This window comes from Molossus molossus, unplaced genomic scaffold (genome assembly GCF_014108415.1).
Source record: "Molossus molossus isolate mMolMol1 unplaced genomic scaffold, mMolMol1.p scaffold_m16_p_13, whole genome shotgun sequence".
In the NCBI taxonomy this organism is placed as follows: domain Eukaryota; kingdom Metazoa; phylum Chordata; class Mammalia; order Chiroptera; family Molossidae; genus Molossus; species Molossus molossus.
Window position 1 is genome coordinate 31,898,017 of NW_023425348.1, and position 15,255 is coordinate 31,913,271.

Genomic DNA, 15,255 nt, shown 5'->3' on the forward strand with positions numbered 1-15,255 from the left:
CAATTCATACCCAATATATCCTCCTTTAACCCCATATAAGATCCTGTCCCATATCTGTAACTCTCTGCCTTTGTATCTTAACTAAAGTTCTAACATCTCTATGGAATAATTTATTTCTTTATCTTACACTAGTTTCTTACTTTAATAGGAATAAGAGTCAGGTCACTCGTTGTAAGTAACAGAAATTGAAATCAAGCTAAGTTAAGCAAAAAGGGGGATTTATTTATGTAATCATGAAAGTGGGGAATGTAGTAGTAGAAACTAACAAATGCAACCAGGAGCCCAATACTGACAAATCCACTCTTTTCACCTCTTAATTCCTCTCCTCTGCATGAGCATATCATTCCCTCTTTTTATTTCTTCTTAATCTAGAACCATGCTGCTGACTCTTCTTGATTCACATTTCTGTAGAGAAGGAAAATATTTTGCAGGTAATAAAGATATTCTCTACATTAGCTTGAGTTTGAAAATAATCCAAGCAAAAGTCTTGAGGACCAGTTTAGGTAACTCATCCCTTTATGCCAATCACTAAGGCCAGCAGACTGAAGAGCTGTAAGTGTAAAGTGGATCATATGCTCATCTCAAATCAACAGAGAGGCAGGGGATTTATTCTATTATGAGGAAAGAGATTATGCACAAACATGACACTGAGGAACTTCCAGGAGCTAGCAGTTACCATATTTATATCAATATAAATGAGTTATTATTAAATTTAGAGCATAACCATGGTCATTTTCTTTTTCATAACTGGCATACAGTTCCATGAGCTCATGACCCAACATAGTTCTAAATCACAGGATTATTTTTAAAACTGAATCACTTTTTTTATTTTTTGCTAAGTTAGGAATAGATACGACTTTTATATCAGGTATCTCTCTTAGCCAGAAGTGCCCCTTGGAAGCCTGGGAAGAATCAAAGATATCTTGAGGGACACAGGGAGGTAATAAGCTACATAGCAGCCTCCATATGCTACAGAGAATAACTTGCTATTCCTGTGTGTTAGATGATCCCAAGTGGTTTATTACGCTCTAGTATCCCAAAGGTATGATTAAAAGATTAGAGTGTGGAGAAAACAGCAGACATTAGTGCAACAGAGTGTAAAAAGCCAACACTTAGTATTATCTTGGGATTTCATTAGCAGCAAAATGAGGACAAAAGAATTGGACCATGAGTGACTGTATTAAAACTGGGTGAATCCAATCAAGGTGCTTTAGCTTTTAAGTTCCCCAATGACAGAGGTTATGTATGTTTCAATTTGCTTTGCGAGGTGTCTACATAGGCAACAAGGATAGGGTTCATAGTTTTGAGAAACACTAGAGTGCTTTTTGCGGCAACACTACTGAACACTCAGTGTGCCGCCACATCTAATGAACAGCTTTAGTTTTAAATTTCTCAGAAGAATGCTCAGTAATGGTGGAATTAATATAAGATATAAATGGGAACTGTGGGTGTTAACTGAAGCATTGAGAATAGAGGCAACAACATAGGGAGAGATTCTATTAAGAGGAGCTGGTCATAGTCAGTGATGGCAAATACTAGCCTCTAAGAAAAAAAGAAATTACGTAGAAAAGGAACTTATAAAACTCTCTATGATTAAGAATAGCAATATTTGTTGCTATTTTTAGTGCCAGATATTGTTCTAAACATTTCACATGCAAAAATCACATTTAATCTTCAAAACTACTTTATGAGAATTTTATAGATGAGGAAACAAAGGCTTAGAGAGATCAGTTACTTGCCCAAACAACAAAATTAGTAAGTGACAGGGTTAGGATTTGAACCCAGGTTTGATGAAAATGAGATTTAAACTTAGTCTAATTTTAGAGCCATTTTCCTAAGGCCTATTTTGTGACTGCCTATTAGGAAGAAAAACCTATGACAGAGCTAAGACAGGGACTTAGTTTGTTGAGAATCTCTTTTGTGCTAGACTTTGAACTGGTGGTGATCCTACTGCAGTGGACGAGATTTAACAAACTGAAGCTCAGAGACATTTAAATAACTTATCTAGACCAATGTACCTTGGAAATTGCATGTGAAAGAATGAAACTCAGTCTATTTATTGCAAATATCATCATGCCTCTGACAACATAATTATATTAATTTTTATCTTGCCTAAGGATTTGGGTACCTTTTGCGACAGAAAGTTTGGTCAGCTGCAGAGGACTATTTTAGTTTGCTAGGGCAGCCATAACAAAGAACCATAAACTGGGTGGCTTAAACAATAATTTATTTCCTCACATTTCTGGAGGCTATTAGTCCAAAATCAGTGTATACCAGGGCTGGCTCCTTCTTAGGGCCTTATTCCTTGGCTTGTAGATGGCTACCTTCTCCTGAGTCATCATATGGTTTTCCCTTTGAGCATATATGTGTCCTATCCTCCTCTACTTATATGGACACCAGTCATATTTGATTTGAAACCCATATAACCTTATTTTACCTTAATCAACTCTTCAAAGGTCCTCTCTCCAAATATAGTAAAAATTTAAGGTGCTGGGGGTTAGGATTTCAATACACAATTTGGGGGGAGTACAATGTTTAGCTCATAGAAAGGGCAAACAGTGCTCTGGGAATATGACAAAGACTGAACAGCCCAGGTATGTATCATGTCCACTGCTAACACTTCCAAGATATTGTCATTGCTCACCTGGACTCCTGCATTAACCTAACTAAGCTTCTTGCTTTCTCTTTTATACAACTTCATATGAAATAATAATTTGTCAGTGTTTCCCCTTAAAGACCACATAGCACAATTCAAAAAATCTTTACTTACTGTGTATTCCATGTGAATGCCAACCCCCTCCAGGTTATATTACAAAGTGTCCCTGCATTTTCTTATGTCCTTGTTTCCCTTATTCATTCTAAACTTCTCTAATTACAATATTCTGTTTTTTCTCTCTGGACCATAACTCCACTCTCCTGTCTCATTATTGCTAGGGTATTCTTTCTCAAGTGCAGTTCCAATAATGTCATCTGCCCTTTCAGACCCCTTCTCGTGTGCCTCTTTATCAAGTTAGAGCCTCCCCATTTTGACCCTCGCCTACTTTGGGTGCTCCCTTCTTGTGGCCTCTGCAGTGGGAAGACCTGATCTTCACCACACATTTACCCACCTTCACTTGCCTGTGCTTATTCTGTGTGCTACACCTGAAATGCCATCAACTTATCGCCAAAGTCCACTCCTTCTGCAAGACCCAACCTCAGTTCCACTTCACGAGCAGACATTTTCTCGATATACCCAATTAGAAGTGATATAATCTCTTTTTCTTCACCATTAAACTTTCACCTTTACTATACTGAATCTCTTTACAAAGGGAGTTTTTATTGGAGCCACTGTAACCTTGGTGGCCTTTTTCCAAGTCTTAGAGTAACTGAAAATATGACAGAGACCATTGGCTAGCAGACTCTTAGGAGATTTTATTGGAACAGTCCAGTGTTGTATTGGCAACAGCTCCTAGAGGTATGCACAAAAGAATTGTTAAATTTTCAATAGCCATTGTTGAACAAAGCGTTTCTTAAAAATGAAATTATATAAATTTACAATTTATTTTTAAAAAGTCAAATGTTGGCAAATTTTAGTTAAAAACCAATTATTACTAATTATTTTACCACATTTTACTGTTTTTATAGTCTTTAGGCTATATTACAGCTATGGTCATATAGTATATATTGGTGTATTACTATGCAGCTCCTTCCAATGCCATGTTCAATGACTTCATATTGGTAGCTCGAAATGCATTGTGGTCGACTATTTATGCCAAGAAAATTAGCACACCAAAAATCAGGGCTCTCTCTCCCTCTCCCTTCCTCTCCGTCTCTAACATCAATAAAGAAAAAACAAAACAAAACAAGATTTTGAACACTATCTCTGCTCTATGTAAGGCAGAGGTTACTAACTGCCCTTCAGCTAGACCCTATCTTAATGCAGCTCAGTCCTTTTGGATCACAGTGAACACAGAGTAGCTTCAATGCCATAGATGCTTTGCACAGCTATTCACAGTAGATGCTTAATAATAATTTATTAATAAAAAGTTGATGAACCTTGAGGACATTATGCTAAGTAAAATAAGTTAAACAGAGAAACACAAACACTGCATGATCTTATGTGTGGAATCTATAAACGCCTAATTCATAGAAATGAGAAGTACATTGGTAGTTGCCAGGGGCTGGGGCTAGGGATGAAGTAGGAAATGGGGAGATATAGGTCAAACAGTGCAAACTTTAAGATGAATAATTCAGATGATTTAATATGCAACATAGATATTGTAGTTAACAATACTCTATTGCATACTTGAAAGTTGGTAAAGAAACAATATCTTAAATATTCTCACCAAAAACAAGGTGACTATGAGGGGTTATGGATATGCTAACTAACCTTATTGTGCTAACCATTTTACCATATATATGTGTAAAGTCATCACATTTGTACCTTAAATTTACAGAATGTTATATGCCAATTATATCTCAACAAATCTAGGGGGAAAAGTTAATGCTTATTTTTTAAAATGTGTTTATTCAACAAATACTTAGGCAGCCTAAGCTCTGGAGAAAAAAAGTAATTAAAATGTAACCCCTTTTGCAGATTAGCTCACAGTCTCTTAAGCAGTCATAAAAACGAATAATTACAATAAAGCATGAAAAAGCCTGTGATACTGGAGGGGTGGGCAATGAGGGCACAGTGGTAATTCAGTACTCTCTAATAAAGATTCAGTCCCAGCCAGGTGTGTAATTGTAAGGAAGGGTAAAAAGAAACAGGTGAAATTGATTTTAAAAATACATTTTATTTAACTCAATACATCCAAAATTTTATCATTGCAACATAATCAAATTTATAAAGTATTAATGAAATATTTTCATTCTTTTCATACCGAGTCTTTCATACTGAGTCTTTTGTTTTGTTTTACCAACAAAATACCTCAGTTTGAATTAACCACATGTCAAATAGAACATACACTCCCAGTAACCACATGTGGCCAGTGGCCACCACATTGGACAGCACAGGCCTAAACTACAGACCAGTCACCAAGACCATAATCCCAGAACACAGCATGTTTCATCCACTCCGAAATGAAGCTCAGAGATTGGCAACAACAATAGCATAGCCAGTGCACTACATTTCAATTCTTTCTCCTTATGTGTAGATCCTAAAGCAAATGATAGTCCAGACAGATATTTTCAAATGGTGTCCCTCCAGTCAGTACTGTGGGAGTCACCAAGTCCTTCCAGAGGGAATCCAGCACCCACGGAACCCAGACGGTGCAGATCTAAACTGGAGAAGGCGGTGGCAGGCCAGGGCGCTGCTGTCAGAGAAGTTGCTTCTGTTCAGAAAAGGCTGTCAGGCTTGAACAGCTTGGGCTGTGCTGCCGAGAACTGTGTGCCTTCAGCTGGTGATGGGAGAATGCCTGGGTTGTCATTCAATCCTCTTAGAGTAGAGGATCAGAGGTGACTAGTGAGCTAAAACAGAGGTTCAGTGAATAACTCACCAACCCTGTGGACCGACTGGCACACAGTTCCATGTCGGGGTTTGTGCTTTCTGTGGAAACGGAATCCCTCTTAATGAGACATGCACTGCACGATTCAGCCGTGAGGTTGACAGCTTATACAGGAAACAGAAGGGAGTTGAAGGCTGGAGGGTTAGAGTGGGAATCTGGGTCAAAGCTTCTGTCTCAACTTTTTTATTTTCTTCTAGGAAAATAGCCGGAAAATGAAACAAGTCAAAATTCTGTTATGCTTAAGAAGATTGATAAAGTGAATTTTTGTTTTTAACTTTGAAAATCTCCATTTAAGCTGTATTAGCGGGCAATAATTAAAACACTGCAAAATTTTTTAACATCAAAATCATTTTTTTCCCTTTCCTTTGTCCCTCTGAAGTCCTTTCCTCCTCCCCAGCAAAGATTGAATGAAGTAGCTAATAACATGCCATGGTGTGTCTAGTTCCAAAGGCCTCCTCTAATTTTGCAGGCCTTCGTCTATAGAAAGCTGTAACTAGGCATTGTATGTTTTGTAGGAAGGCTTTGATATGTAAACACCGACTCTTAGCAGTGATGTGAATTGGATCGTGCAGTGCTACATCGTGTATGTCTATAATAGTTCTACTAATCAGGCAAACAAGTTATTTGTTAAATAATGTATGTTTGCTGAAATGAACTCAGTTTGGTAGCATCTGGAATCGGTTTTGAGTGAAATATTTGGCAGCAGGTAAGTGCCTTTGGAGGAACCACGGAACTTTTGAGCAATTCTCAGTGCCGTGAGAGAATAGGCTTTGAAATTTGACAGATGAAGTTTGAAATTCCAGCTCTTCCACAAAATAGCTGTACATTATTTGACAAATTCTCTCCACATAAACACTTTTTTTTAGATATGTGGGAAACAGTAGCTACGTCATAGCTTTATTGGTTGGTTTGAATTATTATTATCTTTACTATTAGTATTTGAAGTGACTCGTGCAGTAACTGGTACATATTATTAACCTTGTACCAATTAATTCCACAGGGTCTAAAAAAATGTTAATAGTGATGATGGTGATGGTGATGATAATGATGATGATGATGATGATGATCATATAGCCTGCTCTTATATGGCTTCTACTCTGTCACCAAAACCAATGCATTTTTTATCTATTTATCTTACTTTAGTATTTACACAAAGAAAATAACAGCCCTTTGCTATGTTGATTTTCATAAGAATATGTTCTTTTGTTTTGTGAACTTTTCCTTCTTAATTAATGTATAAATATTTGAATTATTTGGAATATAATGAGAACTCTCTTACCTTCACATTCTACATTTTCATCTATCACTGTTACTATCCATATGCTGATGACTCAAACAATTCCAGCTTAGACTTCTATTCTCTGAGCCAGATGTCCTTACTCAATTTCCGGCCTGGTATTTCTAATTGGCTATTTCACAGAAATTTAAAAATAAATTCTAAAACTTGATCTTTTTGTTTTTTTCTACATTTGGTTCTCTTTCAGTTTTTTCTCTCTCAGTTAAACCCTATTACAAGAACGAGAGTTACTGGAGGGAGTAGAAACCATAACTTTTCATGCCAAAGCTCAGAAACCTACAAACAGAACTGAAGCTGGAACTCAGACTTGCTGTGCATCACATGTGGAACAGTTGTAACTGTCATGTATGCTTCTCTCACTGATTCTTCCTCATGTCCTCTGCCATGTATGACTTAGTGTGTTCAACTTAGACCCTTTCTCTTAAGATCCAACTTCTTTTTCTAGTTTCATTCCTGGTAGCCAGCAAACCACATGACATATTTTTTCTGACAATATCCTGTAGCCATGATTAGTATTTTCATAAATAATATTTTATACATATACTTCAAAATCCAAGTTACTAAGTTATGTTATACTAGCATTTCTTTTTCCTGCTGAATTAACTATTAAAGTATTTCTCAAATGTTGCTTACATAATTCATGCCTAGAATAATGCCTAAAGTGAATTTGCTAAATGAGATGCTTCTAGTACTTCCTGTATTGAAACTGCCTGGATGAGATCCAATAATGGCCTGCTATTATGTTGAATGCTATGCTATATGGGTCATAAAGAAAGACTCCAGGGTAGGACTTGAAATAATTGGACACAACTTTGAAATCCGTTTGTTAGCAAAGGTTTATAGCAAAGGCATTTATAATAACTCATGGAACTTTGATGAGGGTACATAATGGATGATGATAACATTTTACTTCCATATTTAGCTTTTTTTTTTATTAATCATATCTCCAGCTTCTAAAACCCCTAGATCTCAAGTCCAGTGGCCCTGCTTAGGAATATTCCTTGGGCTACTTTAACTTCCTTATTTCCATTCAACAAAAATATGTGTATATATATATTGTTTTTGTTGTGAGGATAGAAATATCTACCTTGAAGAACATTGTTGTCTAATAGCAAGAGCCAAACATAAACCAATGAGTCCAACAGAGTTTGAAATTGCTATACTCATTGCACATATGGCTATAATGAGGAAAAAAAAATATATATATATATATTAAAAAAAGAGATGAACAGAACATCCTTGCAAAAGAGATATTAATAAAATGAGAACAGGTGTTTGTCTTTCTTGCTTTCCTTCCTTCTGGCTGTTTTAGTTCACCACTAGTTTAAATAAAACACAGCCCACTCAATATGGGCAGGTTTGGCTAAGATCTGATGAACATTTATGGCCCCATTAAAGAACAAGAAGTGGCAATTGGGCACTGGTTTATTGATCTTACCCACGAATATTTTGGGGGAATGGTATCATACCAGGCAGTAACTCCCATGAGAAATGGAAGCATTTTCCTTCACTAGTAGTTGTTAATAAAATGCACTATTTATAATAGTAACCGGATATTATAGTAAAAACCATTTGAAATGCATTTTTAAATTACTGTTTATATTGAGAATCTTCTTTTTCTTTTTGACAAAAGATAATTTGGCCCAACTAAAAGGAATAAAAGTCCTAGTATGGAAGGCCAAGTTTAATTCCTTTCTTTAAAGTGAATTATTTCCTAAAGTGAATATTTTCTGAAAGAATACTTTTTAAATACTTAGCATCTACTCGATGATCATATTTGCACACAGAAAAAAGTACCTTTCTAAAATTTTACTCTCTCCTATCTTTTAGCACCACCTTTTCTGTTCAAGAAATCCCTGATTACCTACTATGTGATGATAAACATAGTTAAATAGGTGTATTTCGGAAAGTAGAATATGTAAATATATTCAAAATATAACAAATACATACAACATATTACATATCAATATATGTACATAATATGAAATACAGAATATATACTTTAAATGAACTCTAATACAGTATAATAGCACCCTACCTTGTCATCTGACTCAGGGAGATCTCCTTAGAAATCCCATGATGAAAATGCATTATATAAAGTGGTTTATGTTTTCCTAAAGAAAAATGTTAATATTGTGGATCATATTTTTAATCAAGTTCTCAATACCAAATAAGTAATCAGGATGATCAGCCTTGTCATAAAGGTAAGTGAAACACAGTAAAACTTTTCTAGCGATAAGTACAAAAATTATGCTTTTCAGTATTATAAAATAGATGAATGGCTAAAATGTATAAATATCTGGAGTTTACCATGTGTCTAATATTATACCCATAATTAGTTGCTATCTATCAAATGAGTAACTGTATTACACTATCCCTGTAGAGCAGGTCAGTTTAGTTCCATAAGCATTTGCTGGGCGGCCCTAAGGAGATATGGTCTACAGTCTAAATAAGTTTGCAGTCTGGACATTTACGTCAGGCCAGAAAGAACAGATAAGGTTTCAACACGGAGAAATGGGGAAAAGGTATTCTAGGTGGAAAGAACATCATGAATAAAAGTAATAAGGGGGAACATGTAGGATATCTAAGGTACATATGGAAGAGCCTAGTAAGAACTAAAACCTCCCAAATAACAGTAGGTAAAATGTGAAAAAAAGATCAGAGCTGATAAGAGGTTATATCACCACAATCAGCTCCTATGCAAGGAATACTGAGGTCTAATTATTGTGGGAGAAGTGGAAATACAATGAAAAAAAAACAAAAAACTAATGTCAGAGAAAAGAAAATTATTTGTATGTTTTCATTATGACTCTATTATTTTTATTCTTATGATCATTTTCCCCAAAACAGATAAGATTTATAAGTTTGAACCATATCTCCAGTGGATATTTTGCCAGAAAAATATCTCCCTTACTAGATATATTCTATGTTATCATACTTTATTACATTTATTTGAAAGTATTTTTAAGCCACAAAAGCACAGCAGTTACTGATAGTGAGTTGGTACCACCAGAAACAGCACTTGTCTATGGTTATGTATTACATACTAAAGAATCGTTTATTGCCTTTAAACATAAAGTTCAAATAAATAATCTCTCTTAGGTTAGAAGAAATATTTAAAGTTACTCTGTAGCAAGTCTTACTTTTATGTTCCAGTAGAGGCAGATACATCCAGATCCCTGCTGACAAAACATCGGTCAGCTAGTACTCGTGAAAGCAACTACATTTGAGGTTGAGATATTGTAAGGTTTTATCCAGAGAAACACTGAAGTCTTCAGGACAAATAAAAGTCAGATGTGTTGACTATTGCACAATTCTGTTCTTCAAGTTTTAAGTGAAATATTATATAATCACTCATTAGAGTTGGTATATTTTAGACACAAATGCTGCAATTCCGATTCGACAATTCTTTCATTGGAAAATTCCCAGTAGGTATTTATTACTTTCTATTGTTCATGCATTCACTTGTTCTTTTTTGTTTTTGTTTTTTTTCTTTATTGGTTTTTAGAGAGAGAAAAAGGGAGAGGGAGAGAAAGATAGAAACATCGATGAGAGAAAACATTTATTGGCCACCTCCTGCGTGCCCCCCACTGAGTATTGGGCCCACAACCTGGGCATGTGCCCTGACCTGGAATCAAACCGGTGACCCTTTGATGCATGGGTTGATGCTCAACCACTGAGCCACACCAGCCGAGCAAATTCACTTATTCTTTATTCAACTTGTGTTAGTTGTCTTCCAGGTCCTGGTGAGGAATTAGAATACAAAAGTAAATACCATTCATGTTATGAAGGTATATACAGTCCAGTAGGAAGGAGCACAGAAAAGTAAAGATAGTATTCTGTTGTGAGATCCGATGAGGTACAAAGGAGGGAATGCATAAAAGGGTTAGAGAGAATGTTGCAAAGAAATCCCTTGAGCTTGATATTGAAGATTCAGGAAGTGGAAGGTCATTTGACAGGAGGAAGGAAATTTAACTGGACTCGGAGTAGTTCTCTTAGATCTGTGACATCTTGTGGATGCTGCTTCATTTCTGGTATACTAGAAATGACTCATATAGTCTTAGGTTAGAGCATCTACTCTTGGAATAAATGTGGATTAATCATGCTGTCATGGGTTTCAGGATTACTGTGTTTCATAATAAAAGAAAAAATAATACCAGACTTATTTTATATTTTTATGCATTAGGTTCTCATTCTTTGCTGTATTAAAAAAAACAATGTTAAAACAAATACTATTAGGAGAGGAGCTAAAGATTATGAATTTTTCAGGTATATTATCTTGTTTAACTGTGAATGTATTGAGAATTTTCTTTAATGTCATCACAATGTATGTGAAATTATTTATGCAAATGTCCCAGTATTAATTAAAACATTAAGTTCAAGACTGTCAGTTAAAAACAGAGTTGCCTAAAAATAAATCAGAGAATATATTACTCAAATTAGTCTAAAACTAGTAATTTAGGTCCTTGGCACATTTTTCAGAGAGAGAGCCTTTTGACTTTGTTAATTGCAAAAGAACTACATTGCCCACCTACCATCATCAGAGAAGTTCCTTGTTTCTTTAATTCAAAGGAAAAAAGATGCAGCTGGCCCACCAGTGTTTTTGGCTGGGCCTCAAAATGACCTGCTCTGCTTTGCCCTTTAAAACTGCACAAAAATCCACCCTCAAAGTCTGTAGATCTCATTTGCAGAAGGTACCTGTGTATAGTGAAGCACACACAGGGTCAGGAGTGAGAAAATATATATACAAACCAAGACTCTGACGCCTACTTGCTAAATGCCACTTCAAATTTATCTGCTGTGAGGGGAAAATAATGTTACTTTTATCACTGACTTGTGATAATATATATGAGCTGACTTTCCCAAAGTCAGAATGTTATACAGGTATAGTTCTTTGTAAGTTATTTCTAATATAGTCATATAGTGAAACCTATGCAAATGAATACCTTGTACTATCACTTATTTGAGATATACTCCTGATGAAGTTCCAGTTCTTAGATCTAGTTGATTGTTAGACCTGTTACATCTTTCTATGTCCCATGGCTTGGGTCACGTAATAGTCTTCTGTATTCTTCAAATCAATTTCCCTCGCCCATCTAATTTTTTGAAAACTCAGAAAATGAGCCCAGTATGAGTTATACCTTAAAAGACTCAAAAATTATCTAAAATTAAAGCATAATGATCTTTAAATGGGAAAGGTAAATGCAGATATAATTGAGCTTCTGGAGTCTCCTAAAAGTCAGCCATAGAAGAATGCAGGGAGCAGAATCTTTGCTCTTAGATCTGTTAATAGAGTGAAACCTGCCACCCAACTGCATGTGTAACTCTGGGCAAGTGTAAACCTAACTTCCTCATCTACTTTTTTATCTGTAGCACAGAGGTTGTAATGCATACCTCAAAATGTTGTTGTGAGTTAAATGTGATCATATATACAGAGGTCTTATACTTCCCAATGTATAGTTGATTGTCAATATTGATCCCCATTTTCTGTTAATTTTAAAAGACCTCAAATTTTTCAAAGGGATTTGCAATTATTCCCCAACATTATTAACTTTCCTGTGGTTATATAGAGTAAAACATTAACTGTTTTTCATAAGCTTATACATTTATCTGTGACATTACTAAATCTCAAAGATCTGAATTTTTCAGTTGAAATGAAACTACAAAGTCTCATGATTATTAATAAAATATCATGCATGATATTTTAAAAATGTAATATGCTATTAGATATTTTTTCAACTTCTATACTATATAAAGTATATGCATTGCATATATATATATATATATATATATATATATACACACACTATATCTTTAAATACAAAATCTAAATCAGAGGAGTGAGATTATCAAACATTGAGACGTTAACGGGAAGTAAAATAGAAGAAACAAATAGAAGATAAATGTCTCATTTTCTCACACTAGAATATAACCTTTTTGAGTCAAAGGGGGAGCTGAATTGCTTGTACTCTTAAAATTATTCTCTCTCTCCATGAAAATTTTTTAAAAGTGCAATGCATCCCTCGCCAGATGACTCTGTTGGTTGGAGCATCATTCTGTACACCAAAAGATTGTGGGTTTAATTCCTGGTCAGGGCACATATGGGAGGCAACTGATTGATTGCTGTTTCTCTTTCACATCAATATTTCTCTCTCTCTCTAAAACCAGTAAAAACATATCCTCAGTGAGGATTTTTTTAAAAAGTTCAATGCAATGCATGTATAATATAGTTTTATTGTAAATTGCCTCAATGAACAAAATCAGTAAATGAGCAGAAACTAATTCAGGTCTTCAGGTTCCAAATCCAAAACTATCATGTTACCTGCTAAGCTCCCAGAACTTCTGCCTTCTCATTGTGTCAGTGAATCCAACACCCCCATTTTACTACCCCTCTGCTTATCTGTCTTTACACAGGCAACTACGGAGAAAGTGGGATGGAAGCTTTCAAAGATATGTCAGCCAAGGAAGGAATTTGCATTGCTCACTCTTACAAAATCTACAGCAATGCGGGGGAGCAGAGCTTTGATAAGCTGCTGAAGAAGCTCAGGAGTCACTTGCCCAAGGCTCGGGTGGTAGCCTGCTTCTGTGAAGGCATGACTGTGCGAGGACTGTTGATGGCCATGAGGCGCCTGGGTCTAGCTGGAGAATTTCTGCTTCTGGGCAGGTGAGTGACAATAAGAAAATTTACATGGAGGTAATACCAAGAATTGGGCAGCTTCAAGGGGTATCTTTAGGTGCACAAGGGTAGTTGCTTTGGAAGTTTAATCTGTGTAGTGGAAATAGAGCTTAAATATAAAACACCAAAGCCTTGAAATAATCATGAAAAACAAGTACATATGCCATGTGCTGATTAATGATGACAACAGGAATAAAAGATGATGAGTCTTTAAGTCCTCCAATAAATGACTATGAGGAAATGAGATGGATTCTTAAATGCTTGCATAATTCTCTAGGGAAGTAAACACATTTCAAACTTTTTGCTGTTGTTTTTGAAACTGATTTTGAGAATGGCTACATCAGCTTGTTTTAGAATTATAGAATTTGGGGTTTGAAAGCAAGGAATTGCTTTTAGAATTAATTTTTTTAAGCATTGGAAAATTGGTTCATTATTTTATATAACAAAAGTGTTATTACATTGCCTGATCACCCACATTGTGACCAGACAAGTTTCTAAAGATTAACTTCTACAGGATTGACTTTAATGATCTGGATAATCCACTTGATTGGCACAACCAAGTTCATTCCCTGCTGATGCTGTTGAATCAGTGTATTCTTCAGGGTTCTCAGGAGAAGCAGAAACCATAGTGTGAGTATATAGAGCAAAAGACCCAGGAGAGCACATGTTATAGTTCTGATCTAAAAGCCAATGTTGCTGTTTAAATCTGAAGATGAGAAAAGACCAGTGTCCCAATTCATGTGGCCAGACAGGTGGAGTTCCCTCTGACTCAGCTTTTTTGTTTTATTCAGCTCTTCAGTTGGTTGGATGTGCCCCACTAACATCAGGGAGAACAATCTGCATTATTCAGGTTACAGATACCAATGTTAATCTCATCTAGAAACACCCCCATAGACACACCAGGAATAATGTTTGGCCACATAAATGTCTGTGCACCCAATGTCCCAGTCAAGTTATCACATAAAAGTAACCATTGCAATCAATAAGACAATGCCATAGCTTGAACGTGTGAATACAGTTCACCATTCTATACCTTGAAAAAGTTATCATGTTATCACATATCTTTTCTCAATAGGCAGTGAATTTAAAGAATATTGAAAACTTGCCCTGGCCAGTTTGGCTCAGTGGTTGGAGCGTCGGCCTGTGGACCAGAGAGTCCCAGGTTCAGTTCCCGCTAGGGGCATGTACCAAAAAAAAAAAAAAAAGAATATTGAAAACTTTCAGAATCACTGCATCTTTCTTAATATTACTGTCCAAAATAGAAAGCCAACTCACTTGTTATTAATTTTTGATAGCTCATTAAAAATAAAACAAAAAAAGCATGGTTTCTTTATATTCCAAATGCTTAACTGACCTTCTATGATCAGATGTTGATTGTGCTTGGTTATATTTTATGATAGCCACTTTATGTTCCTAATCCTTTTGTGTCTGATCTGATGGCAACAGATTGATGGTACTATTTTAATATGAGGCTACTATCCTTAATAAAAGTGATATCGGATGAGATTCCCTTTCCATCCATGTCATATATACATTTTACCTCAAATCATCCCTAGTTGGCAAGACTGATGCACCAGTTAGTTTCATATGACCCAGGAACATTCCCACTACTAATATTCTTAAATTCCAAAGTGTGGTTTTGCCCCTGGGGTAAAAAAACAGGAAAGAAAAAGCTGGCTTTATACAGTCCTGCCTTTCTGATAGGGAGTGGGATTTTGTGTCTCCTATCTACTTTTGGGCCAACATTAATAAGACAAATCAGCAGCATTTGTTTTCAGCCATAATTTGCCAACAAC

At 35.7% G+C, this 15,255-nt stretch overlaps 1 protein-coding gene across 3 annotated transcripts in view; it reads left to right on the forward strand.

The window, feature by feature from the left end:
• GRM5 (glutamate metabotropic receptor 5) overlaps nt 1–15,255 on the forward strand; it is a 508,001-nt gene that overhangs the window by 163,971 nt on the left and 328,775 nt on the right. For all 3 annotated transcript variants that reach the window (XM_036259412.1, XM_036259414.1, XM_036259413.1), the window contains exon 3: nt 13,198–13,447. In XM_036259412.1, coding sequence (XP_036115305.1) covers nt 13,198–13,447 — 250 coding nt within the window. The remainder of the gene's footprint in view (nt 1–13,197; nt 13,448–15,255) is intronic.